The sequence below is a fragment of the Rhinolophus sinicus genome, linkage group LG06, assembly GCF_036562045.2.
Source record: "Rhinolophus sinicus isolate RSC01 linkage group LG06, ASM3656204v1, whole genome shotgun sequence".
NCBI lineage: Eukaryota > Metazoa > Chordata > Mammalia > Chiroptera > Rhinolophidae > Rhinolophus > Rhinolophus sinicus.
The window spans coordinates 10,517,300-10,541,875 of NC_133756.1; the positions used below are offsets into that span (position 1 = coordinate 10,517,300).

At 52.5% G+C, this 24,576-nt stretch overlaps 1 protein-coding gene across 1 annotated transcript in view; it reads right to left on the reverse strand.

Annotated features, from left to right (window-relative positions):
- GRIK3 (glutamate ionotropic receptor kainate type subunit 3) overlaps positions 1-16,704 on the reverse strand; it is a 212,050-nt gene extending 195,346 nt beyond the window's left edge. The window contains exon 1 of the mRNA XM_074334406.1: positions 15,709-16,704. Coding sequence (XP_074190507.1) covers positions 15,709-15,823 — 115 coding nt within the window. The 5' untranslated portion in view covers positions 15,824-16,704. The remainder of the gene's footprint in view (positions 1-15,708) is intronic.
- Between the last annotated feature and the right edge of the window lie 7,872 nt (positions 16,705-24,576).

The following is a 24,576-nucleotide window of genomic DNA, read 5'->3' on the forward strand; positions in this document are numbered from 1 at the left end:
GGTCCCTTGTCTCAGCCCAAATGTCGCATCCTCAGGAAATCCTTTCCTGACGCTCCCCCAGCAGCCTGCACTTCCCTTCTGTAACGTGCTTTAAACTTGGAATGACTCTTTGACGTCAGTCTTTCCTGCCAGATTGCAAGCTCCAGGAGGGCAAAGATCATGTCTTTGCTCCCTTTTGTAGTCCTAGCACCGGGCACAGCGCTGGCACATAGTATGTGCTCAGTAAAGGCTTGCTGAGTCAACAACTGCTTGTGAGGATGAGTGGAGAAAGCTCCACCCCACCAGGTGTATGACCTCGGACCATCCACTTCCTTTAGACATCAGTTTCTACATCTGCAAAATAAGATAATCATACCTACACCAGACAGATGTGAAAATTAAATGACATCAGACGCCAGTATATTTGGCATTATGCTGCTCAAAAATGTGGACGGGCCCTCTGTGGAGCTGGCTGCAACCCCAGTCTCCTTCCTAACCCATGGGCACTGCCAAGGGATGAACTGCTGTAACAGACTTGCAGAGAAGAGTCTGATGTTAAGAGTATTCCTTGTAACCACCACGCAGAGCTCAGCCTTCATGGAGTTTGTCGACATGAAGCAGCCACGGCCCTGGCCTTCCGGGGAACTCAGAAAGCCTGGACTTTTATAGCATCTCTAGTTGCTCAGTTGGGGGTGCCTAGAATATCACAGTGAAAGCAATCCAGAGCCCCCTCTGTAACATCCTTAGCCAATCTGTTCTTGAATATTTCCTGTAGCAGGAGACATCTACTCCACAAGATATCTTACTTTACCTTCAAATACTACTGAATATGACATAGCTGGTACTGAACCAAATTCTGCCTTCTTGGACCATCATCCCATTGGTAATGGTCCCAATTCTCTCTCCTGGAACCTCTAAAACCCAATTTTCTCCCTCTTCCACACTGCAGCCCTCAGAGATTTAGAGGTAGGCACACTTGCATTCACATCTCCAAGCTTAGTTCTTTGCGCACCCTCTCTGGCACTTAATCTCCATATCTGCACAATGGGGACAGCAGTGCTGCACCTTACTCCTCCCTGGGTAAGGCTGAGACTGATAAGGAGAAAGCATTAGCATTTTTGCTCAAAGAGTGAGGCTGCAGGAGCCCCAGACCTTTCTTACTAAGGGCCTCAGATCCAGGTCTGGGATGAAAGTAGTTCACAGAAAAAGCTGCCTTCTGCCGGGTGAGTCAGGCTCAAAGGTTGTCTGCCCTCCCCAGCCTCTGGCGGAGACGGATGCCCGCATTGACGGATCACTCCAATGTATTATGTAGCTAAAGAAATTGATTATTCCATAAATCATTGTCTCCATGGGGAAAAAAGTCCCAATTTTAAAAAAAAGAAAATATTATAAATCTGTCCAAGCCCATGTGAGCAAAAGTATAGCCACTTCAGTTTAATTGTCTGAGAGCTTCTTTGCTCGGCCTCTGAAAGGAAAGTCCCTGAAGCTACTGGCTTCCAATCTAGATGTTCCCTCCCAGATTCCACCAATTGCCATGTGAGGTCATGGATAAGATGGATTTACATTGCAGCAGGAAGAATCTGAATTAGCCAGAAAGAAGAACTTTCACACCCAGGGGACAGAATCATATCCCTCATAGACTTAAAAATTGGATACTAACCCCTGCCTCTACCTCCCCCTTCCTCATTTCACACACATACACTCCATCTAGAAAAGCGAAGGTCTAGTTCTGCCAGGAGATGGAGAACTGGTCAAAACGAATGCTGAGTGGGGCTTGAGGATGGGTGTGACAGCTCAGGAGTGAAAGAATTCTCGGAACAATGTAAGTGATAGAATGATTGAGAAGAAGCAAGGGCAGGAAGGAGGGTGGGAGTGAAGGGTGAAAGGAAACAGCTGAGGCTCTACTGGGTAACCTTTAGCTTGTTTCTTCTCTCTGGGCCTCAGGACTCCTCCCAGCACACAGGAGAATGAGGAAGGTCCAAAGGTAGGGCTGTGTTCTGAACTGCACATACCTAACTGTTCAAGGAACCATGGCTACCCCTGAAAGTCATCCATGAGGTCACTCAGATGCCAGCAGGTCCAGGAATGATGCCCCATTCCCGCAGACCCCTGCAATTCCCTGCTTTTTGTACTCTGCAGTACACAGAGGGGATGCTCCAAAAATGTTCGGTGAATCAATGAGTCAGCCCAGAGTCCATGTGAAAAAGACAGGAAATAAACACTAAATTACAACCAGTATAAAAATAGCCACCTTTCCAAAGCAGATTTCTCTGATTCTGCGAATACAAGCAGGAACAGCAAAAACCCCAATCCTCTCTTACTGAGTTGTCTTAAGCCTGAGCCCCTAGAATGCCCTACTTGATAGACTCACTTCCTCCCTGCCTATTCCAGATCTTTCTAGCTGCTGTATGACTTCAAGGTGCCATCTTGCCTCCTAAATCCCTGGAGCCCAATTTACCTAAACTTCACTCCTTGTTCAGAGCAAAAGCCAATTCCTCTGACGCTATCATTCTAACACGCTTAGCCTCCTGCCCTTTGGCGTCTAGGCCAGGTATTCCAGCCAACTCACAGTACCCCAGTGACAGACAAAAGCGCCCCCTTTCTGTGAGGCATGCTAAGGTCACTTTCCCATCTGGGAGAGACCTTTGTCAATGGCCAGCCCAATCGCAAAGCTTCTGGGACACATCCAGGTGGTGGAGGAGCACCCGGTACTGCTGGCTTCTTTGGGGAATGCCACAAAACTGCGACACACTTAATTCCCATCGCCTGAACAAGAAGTCATTTTATTTACCAGCAGAAAATACAGCTCTATTACGGATATGCTGGGCTCCACACGCAGGAAGTAATAACCCCCCAAAATACTTTTAAGAAATCACATTTAGCAGGATAAAGACACACAACACAAGCCTACTTGCCAAGTGCCATGTGAAAGATGCTGCTGAGAAGCTGAGCAAAGACGCATGGTGTCAGGTGTGCTATTTGACAATGGAATGTTCACTCGTTTAGTCATCTGCTCCTGCTCCCTAGCAGACAAGCCATACGAGGCATCAAAGATTTAAGAACAATTTATTGGGGCGGGGGGAGCAGGAGGAAATTCCATCCATTCACTTCATTTTCTTTTTCTGTGAGTTACTCAATTTGAACCACCACAAATAATAGTTCTTAGGAGCCTACTGTGTGCCTGCTAAACACCTCAGTCCCGTTAACAAACACTAGAGTCCTAGAGGAATAGCATTTGGAAAAAGAATGCCTGTTTAGCAAGACCTTACAAAAACCACATCACCCTTACTGGAGAAAAGTCAGCGTGCAAATGGTGCCTGCTCGCTACCCCAGGGCCTGGCTGCTCTCCGTGGTGCTGAACTCAGGAGTGAGGGGTGAACCTTAACTTCCCTGCTTCTTGCCCAACCACACAAGCCACACAGGGGGTATCATCATCTGGGAGCTTTTATAAACACATCTGAATCTGATTTGTATGTCTCCCTCAATGTGAAGAAGGGTTTTATAAGTCTGTTTTGCCATACCAGAAAAATCTAGTCTTATCTTTTTTAAGACTGCAAATTTAAAGCTTCAGGTGTGTGTGTGCGCGTGTGTGTGTATGTCTGTACTAGGGAGGTGTGTGAGATTTTCTTATATAGACTAGGGGTCAGTGGCCCATGTTTTTATCTGATTTCTCCCATGGCTCACCAAGGTTTGTGGCACCAGTCATTTCTTTCTCTCAGTCCTAAATATCCTAAACTGTGATAGAAAAGAGTGGGAGCAGGTATTGTACTCATGTAGCTCCAGTACTTGGGGTGCCTCCACTTGTGTTCTTCCATGGACTCAGAGACTGTCCAACAGGATGACTTCATCTGCATCTGGCCTCCTTCAGCATGGAAAGATTTTCTGGATCCAGAGAAAGACACGAAGCTCAGCTTCTCTTGCAAGAAATCAGGGATTCAATCTCTGTTCAACTCCCCCCCAGCCCTCAGTCCCCGTGGACCAGCCATAATTCAGCTAAACCTGAGAGTTCACCCATATTTTATTTACTGATTCGATGTTACGAGACAAAAATAGACGGCTGTCACCTCTATTAAACTGGGCAGGAAAAAATGGCCATGTAGGCAACAGGCTCTTTCTGCTCATAATGCATCATCTATTTCCTTGGGGAGGAAAGCAAGAAAGGGGGGGCCTGGCCTCAGGGAAGATCCCGGTCCTGCCATGTTCAGGAGGGGATGCTCAGGGCCCCGCTGCAAGCCTGTCCCACCCCCACTCTCAGTACACTAAGATGACAGACAGATCAGCCCAGCCAGTCAGGAATTGGAAGCATCACTTACGTCTTCTGTTGCTCTACTGACCCAAACGAAAGTCACTGTATTTACTCATCAGGCTTGGGATAAAGAATGGCTGTTGAGCCCCAATTTTGGAAGCCTGTGCTAGAGAAGCAAACCTCCAATTGGTCATCTCTTACAGGTACACAAACGTATACATGCACACACATTCACACTCCCCAGAACCCGGTGTGGATGATGTGTATGTCCCCAGGGCTAAATGGCCCCGGCTGACTGTCTACACAGCCTGAAGCTCCAGGTTCACTGTCAGCCCCTCACTTTTCAGAAAGCTGTCATGTACACCTGTTGTCTACACATCCTAGCAGGATCCAGTGATGTGGTAAAGACAGGAAAAAAGGAGCCCTACACTAATACTGGTGGCAGCACATAGGTACAGCTACAGTTCTGCCTGGCAGCTGTCCTGAGTGACCAGCCTATTAAGGATGGGACAGCAGACGTCCTCTTCTTTGAGGGGCAAGTGGGAAGGAAAGAGGGATGAGGCCAGAAAAGGCAGGTAGGTCATGGTCTTTTCCTCTGTCTCTTCTTAAAGTAGACAGTTTGTGTCTCTCGACAGGAGAATCATATATGAACCAGACAATGAATGTAAAGACCAGTCCTCGGCCTGAGAAAGAAGGGCCACTCCTTTAAATACTCCAGCTCTTCCCAAGAGTCTACATGGAAAAGGTCTTGGTATAGAAGGTGCTGAATTGCTATATCAGAAGAATACCACGGACACCATTAGGACACTAACGTCATTGAAGAATCGAACAATGTCTTCCATGAAATCCTGTTGACCACGTGGAAAAAGTGTTGAGCTGAATGACAAGGCAGTTGGACGTACATTCAAAGGACTTTATTAATTAATGCATTTATTTATGCAACAAATAGTTACTCATCACCTACTATGTGCCACGCACAATGCTTTGGACAAAGCGGGGAGCAAGCCAGCCAGCTGTGCTTCATGGTTGTACAGCGCTTACCTCTAAGGTAACTAAGAATTACAGTACAGTAAGTGCTACAGCAATACTGTGGGGACTCATAGAAGGAGGTGGGAGTCAAGAAAGGCTTCCTGGAGGAAAAGACATGCTTGCTGAGACCTGAAGGGTGACGAGAAGTTGGCCAGAAAGAGCAGCAAGAGCAGAGGCCCCAAGCGTGAGGAACGCCATGCCTCCTGAGGAATTGGGTGTTCGGTGCAGAGGAGCTGACAGGGTGTGTGAGGCAACAAGGGACAGTTCATGAGTCTGGAGATGCCACCCATGGCAGGTCGTAAAGGGCCTGGAAGCATAAGGAAACCAGCGGGATTTTGGAGTTGGTTAATGTGTTGGGGGTGATCACTTGGTGAGGCGTGTGAATGTCTAATCATGATGTTGTTTTGTACCCCTGAAATTAAATAAATAAATAAATATTAAAATTATTTATTTTTATAAATATAAAGATTTATAAAAATAAATATTAAATTTTGTTTAAATATTTATTTATTTATTTATTTTGAACATGTCAACATAAATAGTTTAATAAAGTTAATAAATATTTGTGTGGGGGAAAAAAGTATAGAGTAGTGGATCCAAGACCACTGAATAAAGCTGACAGACTCTGACACTGGTCATTTCCTGCCTTGTGTGTTCATGGCGGACATAGCTCAAGTGAGGGAAGGCACGTTCATTCTAGGCTCAGATGGGACAAAGCATGCCAGGTCACAGAAACGGAGCCACAGAAGCTTCACTGCCTAGAGCAGTCGTTCCCAGCCCCAGCCATACTGTAGCCAACAACCACCTGACCTCTCTATCACAGACCCAAGCAGGGAGGCCAGGGAAGAAGAAGAGGGTGAACTTTATACCTACCTCCCAAGGATGGGGAGATGGGAACAGGCTGTGGTGGTCCAGAAACAAAGAGAAGAATAACCGCCTGAGGTTCAATGATAGGATTTACTAGGGATAAATGACAGGTCCTACCTTTAGGCTCAAAAGATCAGCCAAAGAGAGGAGGAGAGAAATTATAGATCAGCAGCTACGCCTGTGGAAGAGACCTCGTTACCTCAGGAGACCACCGACTCAGTATAAATCAACACAGCAAAATGGCTGCTGAAAAGGCTGAAATAATCTGAGGTTGTCTGACGAGACACCAAAGCTGAGATCTGAGGAGGTGATGGGCTTACTGGTTTCAATACCCGAGCAGCACTGTGTTAGCTCTTGACACCACAGCGGGAGAACTGGGCATCTTTAATCCGGAGAAACGACTCTCCATTTCTGTAGAGCTGCATAGTGGGACAGACAGGGAGCAAATCTGAACCAGAATCAGTGAGCAGGGTGATCATAACAGTAAGCGTAATGGGTAACACTTATTGGGTGCTTACCACGGTTATGATCTGAACACTTCACATGCATTACCTATTTAATCCTTACCAAAACCCTACGAAGCAGGCATTATTATTAATAGTAGCAGTAGTAGTATCATTATTGTTATTATTTTGCAAGATTAAACAATTTGCCCAAGGTCACACAGGTGGGAAGCGATGGAGACAGCCTTCAAACTCAGGCCGTCAGATTCCAGAACCTGTGAGCTTACCCACAATGCTAGATTGCTAAAATGTATTGAGAGCTTCCTTTGGGCCAAGCATGTTAGGCTCACAATGATCCCATGAAGCCAAATCTATTATTATCCCTATTTTACAGGTGAGGAAATCTAGGCTTAGAGAAATGAAGTGACTTAACCTAAGTGATGTGACCTGGAGGGAGGTAATGAGAGTTTAAACTCAGATGAATTTCAGAACCTATACTCTCAACGTCCAAGTTATATTGCCTTCCCTGGAACTACAGGGAGATAAACTTGAGAAGAAATTTTGCAACTAAGATTGGAGTGGGCCAAAACATCTGCAATCAGGAAGAGGCAGGGTCAAAAGGTGGTGAGCTTCCTGTTACAGGTGATATGCAATCAGAGATTAGATATGCACCTACAGGGGCAGGGGAGGGGTTCAGAACAATGGTTCTCAAAGTGTGGTCCTCAGATGAACCTGTCGGCATTGTCTGGGAACCTGATAAAATGCAAATGATCGGGCTTCACCCTAGACCCCTTGAATCAGGAGCTGTGGGTGTGGGGCCCAGCAATCTGTCTGTTACTGAGAGCTCCAGGGGATTCTGATACATGTTAATATTTGGGAACCAGAGGCCTGGAATGACCCCTGGGGTTCTTTTCAGCTTCCATTCTGTGATTCTTCACCATACAGGAAATGTGATGCCTGGAGCCCTGGGAAGCCCTTGGCTGCCTGTTCCTGGTTTTCCGCCCAATTGGGCAGGCTTTTCGGAATAGCATATTTCAGTTCTGCAAAGTAGATGCAGGAAGGCTTTGCAGAAGTCTCCCTCATTCCCATCTTTAAAGAACGTATCCCTGCAGTTGTTCTGAGAACTCTATAAACCCTCTTCCATCAGCAGCCTGTCTGCGTCAGTCGCTTTAACAACGCAAGACTTAATTGTCTCCTATGGATTGGGACCCCCTTCACACAAACTAGACTCTTAGCTCCTTCCCCATCCCCTTTTCCCCTCTGCCTTTCTTAAACACCAGTCAGTGTGGCACCAAAGGATTTGGAGTCAGAGCTGCCACTCCCCCCGGATCTCGCTCCATCTCATTTTCTCCAATCTGAATTATCATCATGGGGGCTCTCTCCTCCACCGCTTTTGCCGCAGCCTCATTACCTGGTGTCTCCCGGCAGAGCCAGCAGTGTCTATGCCCTGGGGCCCAGCCTCTGGCCCAGACCCTCTCTGGGCTGCACCTATTGCCTGCCCAGGAAGCAAGATTGGACTCCCCACCCAAGAAGGCGCAATCAAGACTCCCTGGACCCTCCAAAGCGTCCCATAACCAGAATCTTCCCAGCTCCAAATACATGCAAAATGCATTTCAATGAAAACACTGCAAATGTAGGAAAGAAACAGCATCCTATGGGCTGCAGATATGTGACAAATAATAGGCCAGGAGGAGTCTGGGTGCTGACACAAGGAAACCTCCTAGGAGGGGCACCTCTCTTGCTCCCTAGCGTGGTAGGTAATTGCCATAGGCTGCTGGACCCATCCATCGCATTGCAGGCACATGGGTGTGTGGGTAATGGGCAATGCAACATATTGAGCTGCACAGAGTACTGAGCACCAGGGTTGGCATAAGGCGGGTGAGACATGAGAAGCAGACAGCCTTACAGCTTGCAGTCTGATGGCGGAGACATGGCCTCCACCCTTGGGGAATCCTTTTCTTCTAACATTTGTGAAGCATCACGCACTGTGCAAAGAGCTTTATACACTTTATCTACTTTAAGCCTCACATTAACCCTATGATACTACAAGGTTCAACCACATGAAATTTTTGTAGGTGAAAAACAGCTGACTATGGCTGAACCCAATGTTAATATTTCTATCTTATACTTAAGCAATGGAAGCTCAGAGGTGAAACGACTTGCCCAAGGTCACACAGCCAGTATATGTTAGCCTCAAACTCAAATCCACCACATTTCATCCAACCCAAGACACACCATTATATTTTGAAGTGCCAAGAGAGAAAAAAACCACAGTACACTCAGACACGACATGTGAGACACATACTGATTTTAGTGATGTGAAAATGGGGGCCTCCATCTCAGAATCAAAGAGATATATTACTACGTGGCTCCAAAATCTTCATTCTACCTCTGGGTAGTGATGGGGGAGAGGCGCCTCAGGCGCCCTTGGGCAGCTCCTTGTCTAATGGGAGACGCACGACACGCATGCACTAGAGAAAGCCCTAGACACAAGCAGAACTACAGCCAAGGTCAGTAAGCATTAGTGAAGAAGGGCTAAATGTCAAAGGAACCAAGGAGAAGGAGGTGGGAAAATGAGCTTCGGGAGAGAGGAGTGCCGGCTGGATGGAGCAGGAGACAATATAGACCCTGGAGGTATTAATAATCCCAAGGGAACTACAACAAGGTAAGGTGGGGCCAAGTGCTCTGGGCATGGCTGCTACAACGTGTGGCCCTTGGAAAACAAAAGCAAACTCAGAATGACCTGTTGTCCTCAAACCCTTGCCCTCAATCCAGGCTCCTCTCTCCCAATCACCCTTAATTAGGATTTTGCCTTTGGAGTACAAGAGAAACAGAAGAAAACATTGTCTCCAGGAGCAAACACAAGTGCTGGTGCAGGCCCGTGGAGGCGCCTAGAGGCACAAAATGTAAGGAGGCGCTCACGCTCAGGGCCAGTTGTTCAAGTGCAGGGTCACCACTTGAGCGCCTCCTTACAGCCTGCTCCCTGGCGGCCTCACTTATCTCACCCTGGTCCTGGCCCTGTGTGAGTCAGACTCCTTGACCAGCAAGAAGAAACGCTCATCTTTGACAGCATTGAAGCTTTTTTGAAAAGACATCACACCTGTTTTACTCTATGAGGCAGGCAGTACCATCACCATTTTACAGATGGGGAAACTGAGGCCCTAGAAAATACCATGACTCCTCTGATCGAGCCTGTCCTAAATCTGTCACCTCTGAAAGGGCTCTGAGCACTGCCGTTTACCCCACTTCCAGAACAGTTCAGTCCCTGGCAGCCACCATTATCCCTGTGTCCCCCGGGAGAAAGAACACAGAGGAAAAGAAGCATGGGGTCTTCCTCATGGGGGAGGGTAGATTAGGGTGTGGAATTGGGGAGGGGAAAGGGAGGTGAGGGAAGGAAGGGAGAACAAAGCTAATTCACCAGCCACCTTCTCTGGCCAGGTCACTAGCTGAAGATGATAGAGGTGAGGGGGAGACAGAGACATGGGGCCCTGGGGCCTCCTCAAGGCTCTGACATTATCTTTGAGAACAGCCCAGTGGCTGCTAAGGGGACATGTATGCGGAGTCCCCAGAGCAGAGGGATTCCTGTGGGCCGATGGACCACACCCAAAGGAGAGTCCCACATTTCTTTCAGGCTTGAATTAAAGCATGAGGCAGAGGGCAGAAGCCCAGACAAGATGGGGTGCAGTCAGTATCAGAATGTGTGTTAGTGGAAGGGGTGGGAAAGACCATCCATACTTTGCCTCTCAAGGAAGCATATCTGCCACGTGGTCCATTAGCAAGGACAGTCTGACTCTGAAAACCAGCACTGGCAGGGCTAAATGTCACAGAGCCCGTACAGCCACCCCCATAGCAGGACAAACAGCCCAGCCCAGTGAGGCCACGCTCGGCACCTAGAACCATGGGGGTGGGGCGCTGCACTCAGCGGCTACAAAAATTGTTGATTTCTGTCTTCCAAACACACAGACAGCTAAAAGTACTGGATCTGGAGTCAGGGGACAGGGGAGAAGTTCTTACCCTGCCTCTACCACTCACTGGCCGTGTGGTCTTTGGCCAGTGACTTCACCAAGCTACGTTCCCTCATCTGCAAAATGGGCATAATGCCTTTGAGGCAATGAAGACTAAGGAAGATGATGGGAAAAATACAACAGCTACATTTATTGAGCACTTACTATTCACCCACATTGTTAGTCATTGTTTGAAAAGCACTTAGCACAAGACCTGCAGTAAGTGCTCGAATGAATTGCAGCCCAGCAGTGTGTTGTTGTCGTGTTGTTTCATTAGTTTGATTGTGCTCCAGACCCAGGGGGGCCCAGAAAGGAGACCAGACCAACGCAGCCACCTCAGCACGGGCACACTGCCCCCTGGTGCCCCTGCTGGGCATCAGCACCTGGGAGAAGAGCTGTTCAAGGCGACAAGGCCATGTGAAGCCCCCATAGGCCCCAGGCCCTTAGCCCCACCGCCCAGCCAAAGCACCAGCCCCACCACACCAGCCTCCAGAAGATGAGCCAGGGTCTGCTGGGTGCTGGCCCCGGAGGAAGGTCCCTGATCCTGGAGCTTCCGTCCTCCCTGTTGCCAGGCAGGGCCTGGGAGCTCCGCGCTCCTCTCTGCTGCCCAGCCAAGTGGAGCGTCAGCTTTCTCAGTTCCCTCTGGAGGGTCCTGAGCGAGCAAAGTGGGGCTCAGGCTGCAACTGCGGAAGGCAACGGCAAAGGCAGAGGTCTGTGACAGGGTGGAGAAAGCTTGGCCTCCATTGTGGGACACAACCAGGTCTCCCCCTAAAACAGCATCCCCAGCAGCCCTGCAGCCACCTCTGCATATGGCCTTGCACCTCCCCCAAGAGGAAAGGTTGTTCTAGTGCCCACAGGGGCATCTGTGCCCCCTCCCCCACGGGCAGGGAACAGAGAGTGCCTGTGGGAACGCAGACACTCAGGGAGGCTCACAGACCCCACAAAGGATCTTAAAAGCAGCCAAGAAGGCTTGCATTCCTGAAGGGGTGGGGATGAAGAGCAGCTCCTCAAAATCCTTTCGCAATAGCGCAGCGGGCTGGACTTCTGAAGTCAGCTGTCCTGCTTGGTGGCAGGGGGATGCAAGTGACCTTGGAAGAGCGTAGTCAGGACGCATTGCCTGGATTATCCTGCATAAACAACTTCTAAAAACCCCAGATCATCCTGACGTCAAAAGACTGTTTAGCGCAGTGCGAGGCAGCCATCGAGAAGAAATGAAACTCCAGCTCAGAGAAGGAGGGAAGCCTCCGCTGACAGGAACAGCTGGGCTAGAAAGTGGAGGCAGAAATTCCTCAAGCTAATGCTTTCTAAGGCCCCTCGGGCCACTCCCAGGTCTTGTCTGAAGCTATTTACTTCCAGAGGGGAAAACCCTATTGATCTTCATTCAGCTCCTGTCTGCTCCTACAAGGCGTGATGTTTCAGCGCATCACCAGTCACTGTGAGAAATTTCTCATTGTTTTACACTAAGCGGCTCCCAAACTGAGGAGACAAAAGTTCAGGACCATTTGGGTGAACTAATGGGAGGAGATGCAGACAGGACTGGTTTGGGAACTGTGGGGGAGGGCACCTCACTCCCCGGGGACAGACTGCAATTGCCTGCTGGGCCCCCCAGCCTAGGCTCAGGGACTCATTGCTCAGATCAGCTCTGTCTGTAGAGCCTCTGAGAGTCTGGGGCTGAGCCAGCACCCCTCCCCCATCCCCACACAGGCACTGACACCTATTCTACGTCTCTGCAGTGTTTTGGCTCTGAACCTTCCCCCTGGCTGACTAGAGACCACCACCATCCACTGGAGCTCCCAGCTGCTGCCACCGCTGTCTGGTTCCTCTTTCAAATCCTAGGCTGGCCCTCGATCCTACAGTATGTCTGTAACATGAGGGAGCCCCATGAAACACAACGGATCTAACATGAAATCTACTATGGCGCTGACGATCCCCACCAGCCTGCACTGAAAGGAACTCTGAAGCCACAGAATAGTCCAAACTATCACCGTCAACCCAACAGTTTACAGATGAGGAAATTGCAGCTCAAGGTTGGGGGAGCGTGTGATTTGACCAAGGTGGCCCAGTAAGCTGGGAAGACAGAGCAGAAAACCCAGGCCTCCTGGCTCCCAGCCTGGGTCCCCTCCACTTCAACTGCTAGGTAATGTACAAGAGAATCCAAGTCCCCACATGAGGTGACTGAAGCCTATTTGGCTGAGAGGACCCATGCATTAAACTGCTTTCTATGAGTTCAGACTGGGATCCATCTGAACAATAATAACGATGATAATAATAATAAAACGCCAAACAATACGCCTTGAAAACCTTCAATGAGCAACACGATAATCACACGCAGAATACATCTTCCACATATTCATATAAAATAATCAATGACTATTTTTTTCCGCAGACTACAATCCAATTACTCTCTCTCCCTCACTCTCTCCCTCACTCTCTCCTTTGTTACTTGCAAACCATCCAAGCAATCAATGCCTTGACCTCTCCCTCTGATAGACACAATTACAAAAAGACAGAGCAATGCAATTCATCTATTCAAGAAGGGTTGTTTGAACACTCTGTCACACTGCTGAGCTATCCATCTCCTTGTCTAAAAGGAAATTTCAGCCCCCAAAAGAGGCACAAAGAGAGGGGGCGGTAAGATGCTCCCCAGCCCTGAGAAGCCCTTTGCGCACCTGCAGGAAAACCCTCTCCCTGGCTGGTGCTCGGCAACGCCTGCTTGCTGGAGAAGGATTTGGCTCCAAGAGCAGCCTGCTCAGGCACCAGTCTCAGAAACCAGAAGCACCCAGCACACTCTGGAGCCCAATATCTGGGGCCTCAATTCCTGGAGCCAGCGCCCTGGGAACACAGGGGTGGGAAAGGATGCGGAAAGGAAGACGGCATCGGGCCCAGCCAAAGCGGTGTGTTTGGGTTTCAACATGAAAGGCAGCCTCTCTCTCTCTCTCTCTCTCTCTCTCTCTCCCTCTCTCTGCCACGTCCTCTGTAGTTCCCTGGCTCCAGCTGAGGCTCCAGTCTGAGCTCAGAAGGACAGAAGTTTAGCTCCCCAGAGAAGCCCAGGGGCCTCAGGGCCTCCCCATCCTCTGTCCCAGCTGGCGTAGCTCCGGTAGGTGGTCACATTGGCATGGGCACAGCACCCCATTCCTTGGGCTGGGAATCAAATGGGGCCAGGCTCTCAGATATAAATGGCCTGGGCCAACACGCTAATTAATCCTGGGGCTTAATATGAAGAAGATTAGAAGAGAAGAGGGCTTTGCCATCCTTAATTGCATTATCACACGCTGAACCCAAGATAGGGCAGGCAGGCTTGGGGCTTCCCCTCAGGGCAGTGCGGAGTCCCCCAGTGCAAGTCGATTTCACAGTAAGAGGAGGCAGGTGAGGATATATCATCCTTTCACTACACTAATTCTTCTGGGGCTGCCCTCACCTACTGCTGCCTTCCTGGGCCCCCAAAGATCTCCATCCCTGAGGCTGGGCGGGGAGCATGCCCATCGCACCCCCACAGAGGAAGGACCACAGAGGAGGAACTACAATGCATGGGCTGAGCAAAGAGCACCTTTTAGGTCTCCTGTCTTTTCTCCCAAGGGCACCCTACCATGCAGGCCCCCAAAAAAGGAGAGAAGCAGGGAATAAAGGAAGTGCTGGCCCACTACTAAGGCGTTGCCTGCCCCTGGAATGGTGATTAAACGAGGCTGTGGGGCAGAGATAGGAGATATTTTTGACTTGCCAGGAACACCCCAGGATGCAAAGGGTTAAATCTGACCCTAAGGGCTGTCCCCAGAGTCCAGTGACTAGACTCCTCTGCCTCCAGGTGTGCACCTGCCAGGATCCTGGGCAAGGGCTGAAAGACCCCAGCCTTGGCAGAGCTGAGGACCGTGTTCTACCCCCCTCCAGATGTCGAGTCCAAGAGGGTCTGGGATCCAGGAGAGAGCCTCGGAGGAGACCCCCAGGATTTCTGACTGCCTCCTAGGAAAACCTCAAGTATGAAACCAAGCCTGACACTGGTTCCCTGCACCCCTCACGCCTCTGGCAGCCCAGGAACCGTGCCTGGAGAAGGGCCACAGGGAAGGAAAGTGGCCCTGGCTTAGCAGAGCTCTGCCTGCCTTCTGCCAGATGCTGGTGGTGGCGCCTGGCGAACCCAGGCGGCCCAGGTCTCTGGCCTGGCGGCGTGTGCAGGGCCTGCGTGGCGGAGGCTCCAGCGTGGCCAGGCCGGGCCCAGCCCCAGCAGTCGCAAGCCTGGGACACGCAGAACCGCTCCCCCCTCCCCACGCCCCGCACAGCCCAGAGCGCTGCCTACAGGGTGCCGGGGGCGGCCACAACAAAGTTAAAGCCCCAAAGTAAGAGTCTCCGGCGAGAAGAGACGCGGAGACGGCAGAGCCCCAGAAAGCCGCGCGCAGCCCCGCCAGCCGCCGCCAGCTGCGGAGGGATTTCGGTTAACTTTAAAAACCACTCGCGTCCCTCTCGCCGCCTTCCCTGGCTTCGTTGGGCAGGCTCCGTTGCTCCCTTCCCCCAACCAGCGCTGCCCCAGGCTGGAGAGAGGGCTCCGTCGCGAGGAGTGGCTGGAGCGACCAACGGGCTGCCCTCCCCTTGCCCCACGCCACAGGGTTTAATGCGGGCTACCGAGGCCAAGGGCGGCCACCGAGAGAGGAGGCTGGCTGCCCCCGACAGGCGAAGCCGTACCCTGCGTTCCCGTTGCGGCCGCTGGAGCCAAGCCCCAGGCGGAGGGCAAGGGGCCCGCGGAGAGCGAGGAGGGAAACGAAGTTGGCGCCTTTCCCCAGGGTTCCCGCTCCGCGGAGAAGCCGGGTCCCAGAACTCGGTCTGCGGCAGGTCTTGCTGGCAGTAGCCGGGAAATGCGCCCGCGACTCGAGTTGGGGCTGAACGCTTCGCTACACTCGGCCAAGTCTGGCCTCCCAGGAGAGCGACCAGAGCCCCTGGCTCTTACTCGCCGCGGCCCGGCTGCCTCCTCCCCGATAAGAAAGGCCCGTGACCCCGGCCTTGGAACTTTGTCCTCACAGGAAAGAGCTCCTGGTGGTCACCCGGCCCCGGCATCAAGGAGAGACTGGAGAAATCTCTTGGGTTCGCGTTCAGCGCCCCCCCATTCCCGCCCCGCCCAGGTGCACGGAGACCCCCGGCTCTGGGGAGCTCTTACCGATCCGGATGACGTGGGGCATCCCGCGTGAGTCCGGGATCCAGAAAGCGCACACGAGGAGCCCGGCCCAGTATTCCCAAACCAGACTCCGGAGGCGCCGCCAGGGAGCGGTCATCGTTGGGCGCCGCCGAGCGTGCCCGGGGCGCGGCCGTGGCGGGCTCCCTGGGGCGGCAGCTCTAGGCGCGGGCGCGCAGCAGCCCCCGAGGCGCCGCCTGGCCCAGCTGCCCAGCTCCTGAGCGCCGCTGCGAGTGGGGGGCGCCCCGCGGCGCTGCGCACATCTTACTGGGGGGCCGCCCCGCGGGCGCCCGCCCCGCCCGGCTGCCGCCCACGGGCCGCCCGCGAGCAAGGCTCCTGGGCTCCGCCCGGGCTCCGCTCGGACTCGGCTCTGGCTTGCGTCGGCTCCGCTCCCGCGCGGGCTCCCACCTGCCCCGGCTGCCGGGCGCTGGCGGGAGGGCTGCACGCGTCTCCGGCCGCTCCTCCTCCTGCCGCCGCCGATGCTATCGCCCGGGCTCGCACAAAGCCCCGGAGTGGAGTTGCACGCGCGCACACACTCCCAGCCCCCTCCCCCGCGCCCTGCCTCCCGCCTCCCGCGCCACCCGCCGCCTGCGCTCCCTCCGCGCACTCCCCCGCGCACACACACTTCACACTCACACCCGCTGAGGCTACACTCGCGCGCTCACACCTGCGCAGGGGGCGGGGAAGGGGACCCTGGACGCGGTTTGGGGGACGCCCGGAGAACGAGGACTCTCCTCGCTTCCCAGACGTCCCCATCCGTCCTGCCAACCCCAGTCCCTTTAACTGCGAGGGCGCGGAGCCTAGGAGCCGAGCGTGGAGCACGAGAGCTGGCACCGCGAGCTGGAAGACCGCGGCAGCCTAGCGACCCGACCAGCTGGAGGAGACGCGCCCTCCAGGAGCAAAGGGACCCGGAGCCCGCGATCTGCAGAGTCTCGCCTTCCAGCTCGCATGTCGCCTGCGGTGGCTGGACGGCGGCGGCTGGAGACTGACTCAGGAACCGGTTTCCCTCCCTAACCCCATCCCTCGTGGAAGCAGAGTTGGGGCTGTGGCTCGGGGAGACAGAATTCAAAGAGAATTGTCCAAGCTGGGCTAGGGGAGCTGCAGGAACTGGTAGGGGCGAGAGAGCCAGGCCGGACCCTCTGCTGTGGAAGGCAAGACTTGAGCACGCAGTGCAACGACAGGGGCGTCGGAGGAAGACCGCTAAACCCTTAGACTCAGAGGGGTGGCTGAGACGTACCCTGGTCCTTCCCACCCTCTTCCCCAGCCATGCAGGAGGCGCTGGCCTCCCTCCTGCATTCCTCCTGAGAAAGAAGAGAGACTGTGATTTTCCGTGGGGTGGAGCAGGACCCGTAGGGAAGCAAGCTAGTAAGGGTTAAAAACAAAAAAAACAAAACCTTGTTTATTAGCAATAATAAATTTTTTTCAAGTGGCGCTGGGTGTCGAGGGAAGGGAAGAGCTGTGGAGCGAGTCTGGAGCAGGAGGCTGCGAATTACGCAGTTAGGCGAGTTTAATGACCTTTTTGACAGAGACAAAGCGGTGCCGATACAGTAGATAAATAAACGGATCTGTCACCGGCAGCGGCTAGGCTGTGTGTGAATTTATTTTTCTCATTTAAATAATTTGATCTATTCCATCATTCCCAATCTCTCCCATTTGCCAGCTGTCTGGTAAGAGTATGGCCCCCAACATCTGAGAAGCAAATCTTTAATTTTCTTACAAATAGACTATGAGTCAAGTTCTATCTGGCCTGTTAATTTCCAGGTCGTTTCTTTTCCTCCCTGTCTGCCTTTAGGGGACCATGGCATTGTGTGGGGATGTGAATATTGCAGCTTGGCCACTCCTGCCAATTAGGAGGGGACTTTCTCCCACCTGAAGTGGAGGCAGCTGTGGCTGTGGGAGGATGAGGTGAGAGTCCTGGGGTTCTCCCAAGGAGAGAAAGAGGTGTGCCACTTTGGGGGCCATTCTCAAAGATCCAGCAGCAAAGGGAGGGTACTGGCTGTCTGTCTTTTCCAGACTTGGGCCTTCCTCACCCTGGAGCAGGAGTGGCTGGTTTCCCAAGCAGCCATTGGAAAATGTCACCCAAGAGACCAGAGGGAAGGACACGTAGACCACAGCCAGAGAAGCAGCAGCTGCCACCTCTTGATAGAGAGTAACGGGGTCCCAGTGGGTACCAGCAAGGAGAAAGCACAGGAAAGGGGAGCAGAAGGCCCCGTCCTCTAGGATAAAGCTGGAGGTGTGTCTTCATTCAAGACTGAACACCCATCTCCATCATCTATCAGCTTCCACAGCTGGTTTAGTTGCTAAAAGAAACCAAAACGTCCTGGTTGTTCTCTAGAGAAGAAAATTCCTGTGCCCTGACGGGGGAATGGAAAGGGGATTGGCAGGACTTGAACTCAAGGTAAAGGATGAAGGGCTTAAAAGGCATCACCAGCAGTGCCCTAGGATGGTTAGGGGATGGGGGAAGAGGGGAGCGCCTGGACGCTAGTTTTGTTTTGGTTATCCTGGAGGCAGCCTCTTGCCATGAGACGGGCAGGGTGCAGGAAACAGTGGACTGGCTGGGGTACTGAAGAAACAGAAGAGCAGAGGCGTGACTCATGGAAAGGGTAGATCCGCACCCTGAACCAGAACTCTGGGAAAGGCCAGTGGGAGGGAGACGTGAAGGGTGAGGAGCAGGGGGAAGAGGAGCAGGCTCCAAGAAAACCAGCACGAGAGTGGTACTAGCGAAGTGACTGGATGAAGGCTGAGGGGGAATCTGAGGCACCCAGGGCATGAGAGTGTGGCCCTGTCACATGGGGCCTCCTTGACTCCCCCAGGAAAGCCTCACAGGCTGGGCCTTGCTCCTGCACATTTCAGAGCGGGTGGGAATTACCTAGCACTGTGGAGGGAGGCTGTCCTCTGCTGCCATGTTGGCTGCGGTGGGAAACAGTCTCCAGCTGCAGGGGCTGCAGGGCTCAGCCCCTGGGCTTGGCAGCCCATCTGGAGCCCTGGGGTCAGACAGAAGCCAGCTGCCCCCAGCCCAGGACTGCGCCTTCTTCTGGACCTAGCTGCAAGCCATTTTGTAACACAGAGATCTCCCCAAACTGACAGCAGCCTGCTCCCTCCCAGTCAGTCTAGGGGAGGGTGGGAAGCATTAAAACAAAAACAGCAATGATAATAATGACCACTAGTATTTATTACATGTTTTCCATATTCTAGACAGTATACGCACTCATGTACCTTACATGCATCACTTCATCTAACCCTCTCCACAGCTGGCTGTGATAGGATCTGTGTGATTTTTGCATTTTACAGATGAAGACTCTGAGCCTCAGAGAGCTTAAGAAGTCCAAAGTCACACAGCTAGTATGCGACCTTCTCCCTCTCTCCTTCCTTCCCTCCCTCCCTCCCTCCCTTCTTCCTTCCTTCCTTCCTTCCTTCCTTCCTTCCTTCCTTCCTTCCTTCCTTCCTTCCTTCCTCCCTCTAATATGTATTGGCCATCACTGCCCGGCATTGCGGGTAAGGAGCCAGGATGCATGTCAATGCAGGCCTATCTGCCTCGTAAGCTTGCAGGCTTAAGCCTTGTCCTATCCCACCTGGGATGAGCAGAGGACAGGCTCTAGCAGAAGATGTCCTTCACCTCTGCTGGAGGACACCAGGGCTTTCTGGCTGCTTATAGAAAGGCTAAGAGTAGTATAGGATTTGGGCCCTTTACTAGAGCAAACTGGGAAGCTCCGTTGTCCCCAGAAACCTGCATCCCTCTCTCCCTGTCATCGTGTGCCTCTCCAGGCTGTCCTGCCAACAGCAGGCACTGGGGCTGGCATGATAGATCTCAAGCTGCATCTCTGGGGATTGGGAGGCACCAATCCTGGCTTTTCGAATTGTTGGTAAACAAGTGTACCCACCAGCCAAGTCTGGGCTCTTCGCTCCTCCACAAGGCAGCCAGCTCCGGATTTATGAGGCCTCCAAACCTCATTCAGACTAATGCAGCTTTTCATTCCAAAATAAAAGGGGCCGCTGTCTGAAAGGACAAGTGCTCCCGCATTTCATTAACATCCCTGAAAATGGCTGAGCTGGCCCAAGTCGCTGCCAGCGAGATTCATGTCTCCCACCGGCTCACAGGTGGGGGTAGGGGGAGGAAGAAAGCCTAGACTGCCAGCCCCTCCTAGCCCCCTACCCAAACCCCTTCCTGGCTTCTGCGGGGTCGGAGGGGCTCTCCAGTGGTGGCCAAGAGGGCTCATTTGGACGAGTCCCCCGTGTGTGTGTTTTGTTTAGACTGATCCACTTCAGCTCTCAATCCCCCCACAATCACGGTGAGTGATGAGACCCTGGGCTCGAGTTACCGAGATTCATGATCTCCGCTTCCCGGGGAAACCACGGAGCACATGCGTGCCGTTAGCTGAGTGCAGATTCCTAGGACTTGAGTGCCCTCTGCTGAAGCCTGCCTACCTTCGTCTCCCTTCAAGATGCCCAGCGGGCAGGCTGCTGGCAGTGACCGGACACTGAAACCCAGGGTCTCCGCCCACACCTCTAAGTGTCCCATTATGGCCTTCACGTGGCAGCCATGCAGACCTGTGCTGGGGTGCCTGGGTGAGAACGGAGGGAGAGGCTCCACATCTCACTCTGGAGAGGAGCCAGGAATAGAAGGAGGCAGCTGCCATCCCCTCTGTGAGCTTTGCTAACTGCCTGAGCAGAGAGGAAGGGAGGCCTTCCTCATACCCACTCTTCACAGCATTCTTTCCCCATCAGAGTTTGTGCCAACCACAACAGCTAAGCCTTGGTCCTTTCAGGACCCTGTGACCTGCCTCTAGGCCTAGGAACAGGGACACTTTTAGCAGCCTGGGCCTTTGTCCCTCATCCCTCTCCCAAGAAAGAAGAAGCACAGCAGCTGCCAGCTGCCACCTAAGCAAGCAACAAGCCCAGTGAAGGTTGCATCACCTTAGATTTTTGTCAACAGTCAAGCAAGTTCATTCCCATTGAAGTCAATTCCTGTGTTTATTGTCAGCTTAACCCGCTGCTGCGAGTTATTTCTCAGCAGTGAGGGAGACAGGTAGACAAGCCACCAGAGATATGTTATTTTACTGACATCTGCGTTTCAATAGTTCGGGTGCAGTTAGGTGGAGTAAATGATACATGGCAATCCTGTTTGTGTCTATACATAATGGAACAGCCACCGATGGTCTGCTGCCAGAGGGGGAGGGGCGGACTGCCTACAGGAAAACATCACTACCCACCCCCATTCCCTGGCAGCAGGTGCCCTTTTCTTATACAAGGGGTGGGGATCAGAGTCACTTGTTCACTCATTCAAGTCGTTCATTCATTCCCTAATTAATTTATTCATGAAATCACTCAGACATTCATTCAGTCACATTCATTCATTTGTTCATAGGATCACCCACTCAGTCATTCACTAATTCATTGATTCATTTACTCAGTCCCTTACCCATTTGTCCACTCACCTATTCATTCAGTCATTCATCCAATCACTTAATAATTCACTCATTTATCCATTCACTCAATCCTTTGCATAATTTTTACTCACATTCCCATACTTATGCTCACTTGTTCATTCACTCACATTCATCCGCTCACTTTTCCATTTATTCATTCATTCACTTATTTAGTTATCTACTCTTTTATTCAGTCACATAGTTAGTTGGTCACTCATCCATTCATCTATTCAGTCCTTTGCCCAATCACTCCCTCACTCACTCATCCATTGCCTCCCCACCAGACTGAGCAGTCACCTGCTTGCTTCTCCTGTCCTCAGCCACTTTACAAACTGAGTTTCACACACCCTCCAACCTCAGGGTACAGCCCAAGATGCCCCAGCGATGGACCAAGCTCCCCAGTCAGCCACCCAGGCTTCTTGGCTCTTTCAGAGCCTCCACTTCTCATATCCAGCGCTTTATCACAAAATTCAGCACACTTCAGGATCCGCTAACATCCCTGACCCTGGAGATGGTCTCAGCCTTTGACTTGCCGGCAAAGTGAAGACTGACTGAGACCCAGGGCCAGGTCTGATGATGACAGATGTCACTTAGAGGTGCCACGTGATGCCACCACTCTGAGCCACACTGACTTTCATTCATTTTATCTCTTTGCCCTCGAAACAACCCAGGGATGAAGAAATGGGCTCAGAGGAGTCAAATAACTTGCCCACAAATAATTTTCTGGGGCTGGGGGTAGGGGTGGTGATGACAGAAGCAGGCAGGTGGTGGGAGAAAGTGGATGAGTGAGCAAAGGAATGAACAAGTGAATGAATGAACAACTACATGAATGACCTGTGCCCAACAAATAAGAGGCAAAATTCAGCTTCTGACTCAAGTTTCTGGAGCTCTCCCAGCTCCTCTCTACCACACCCTGACCTTGTAGTGTCTGGCAGGAGGCAGGGGTTGGAGGGGGAAGTGGGCCAAAACTAGAGCAAATTTGGCCAATGGTAGATTTTTCTAGAGAAGTGCCTCCCTCAGAGGCTACAATGAGCAGTTCTTATCTGCACCTGTCCCCCCGCGGGCAGACGGCTGCCATTGAGAGAGAGAGAGAGAGAAAGAGAGAAAGAGAGAGAGAGAGAGAGAGAGAGAGAGAGAGGAAATCCAATCACACAGTGATAAGAAAATAAACAAGTGAACTTCTCCAAGTTTGCCAGACTTTCCTGCCCAAAGGCCAGCTTAATTAAAGTTGGTGTAGAATTTTAAAGTGGGAAAATAATCAGGGCAAGCGATAGAAAAGAGAGAGGAAGGAAAACACTGTTTTGTTTTGTGTTTTGCTCCCTCCTAATTATGCCACAGACTGTCTCTCCCGTGGATCCCATCCCGAGTCCACCCTCCGCCAAGATTCCAGCAGGTGGTACACGGTGGGGGCGGCACAAGCACACCTGTGCCTCTCTGGCACACAGGTACGGCGCTTCTCTGCCCGCAAGACAGGCAAGGTGGCAGGCAGCCAGGCCGGGAGGGGAGTAGAGCACGTGCCCTCCACACTCCGGAGGAGGACCCAGAGGGTGAGGGGGGTGGCAGGCTGCTGGGAAGAGATGCTGCCTCGCTGCCCAGCTCCATAGGGCAGTGGACACTGGGTCCCCACCTCCCCATGATGTCACACCTAGCCCCACCTCATGGTACAGAGGCTCGCCCATGGTACAGCCCGTATCCCACCCTGCTCTAGAGGAGAAGATTTTTCTTCAGTAACTGCCAAATGTGGAATGAAGTCTTGGTGTTAGTGCCCGAAATGGGCTGGGAGTGGCCAGAATTCCAGCTGTAGCAGGTGCTGGAAATCAATTCCTCCGACTCCCGGCGCCTCCCATCAGCACAAGAGCACGAAGAGGCTGAGCACCAGTTTCAGGGAGCTGGACAGAGGCAGGGGCTGCTGGGCTGACGAGAGCTGCAGGCTCCTCTGGGGAAGGGGGAGGGGCACATTCCTCAGGATGTCACTGCATTTCGCTGGGCAGGCCTGAGGACAGGGTACCTGTGCCTCGTGCTGTGCCTTCACACACAAACCCTCGAGTACTGGAACAGGCCTACAGGACTCCGTGTGAGCGCGCGCGCACATGAACACAGAGCTACTAGCATCCACCTAGGACTAGTGAAAACACGAGCTCTGGAGCCAGGCCTCTGGCTTCACATCTGCCCTGTCTCCCCCACCTGAGCACTCCTGGGCAAGTTACCTAATCTTCTGTGCCTCTGTTTCCAGTCTGTAAGATGGGGGTAATAATAGTATCTGTCCTGCGGGGTTGTTGTGAGGATTAAATAAATACACACATATTTGCAATGCGCTTAGAATGGCACATACACACACAGAGAGGGCGCCCTGTGCTCTGATTAACTCTCTGGTGCCTGAACACGTTGGACTCCTGCACAGACTCTGGGAGACAACCCTCTCTCCTGCAAGCTTCTGATGGGAAGGGCAGTGTGTTTACACACACACAGTCACTCCAGGCCTCTCAGGGCCCACTGGGACGGGTGTGGGGCGGGGAGAGGGGCTCAGAAGGAATGATGGGTATCAAGCCACCCATCTACTCCCCTCCCCCACCCACCACTACAAGGAACATGCCCACAGAAGCTGCATGGTTGCTAAGTGTGTGTGGGCGGGGTCAGGGGTGGGGGGATCTCTGTGTTCCTGCAGTGGGCAGGCTGGCTGCCTTCCAGGGGGAAGGGAAGTCTAAGGCTTGTACCCCAGACCTGTTGCCGGGTTTCTACATTTCTCCAGTCTCCCTCCTCCCCATCCGGCCCCCACTTCTACTCCCCTGGGCTTCCTCTTGGTCTTGATTTTGGTGATGAACCTGACCCCTTTCTGCATCTCAGTCCAGCATCCTCTTATCCCCAGGGGAACTTCCCAGCCTCTGGTCTGAAAAACAATTCAGGAGATCCCATTTAGAAAGAGAACACGCCCTCCCCACCCTGACCCAGAGCCTTCAGAAGCCTCATGGAGGGCTGGGGTCCCGAGGCTCCAGAGCCTTGTTGCCTAGCTGTGAATGTTGCTGTGCCTCCCGGAGAACAGAAGCATGCAGCTGCCAAAGGCAGCAGGGAGAGGTGGCTTGGGCAGGAGCCGTGCACTGGGGATGGAGGACGCCCGTCAACAGAAGCCAGACCCAGCTCTCTGTTATCTCTGAGGTGCCAGAAGGCTGTGTGATGGGTAACCAATCAGTTACTTCCAGCCCCCTGCCCCCAACCTGTGTTGGGTTGGGTTGAGTCACTGGGCAGGCAGTGACAGGCGCCAGTGGCCACTGCCTCATTGTTCTGACTTGGCTTCATGTCATTCTATTGACTCAGCCAGCCGAGTCCCTTTGCTCTCAAGCATGCACGACATCCCTTCCAAGCACCAGGATGCTCAGAAACACTCAGACCAGCCCAGAAGCTCTGAGCATCTTGAGGACACGTGAGAACC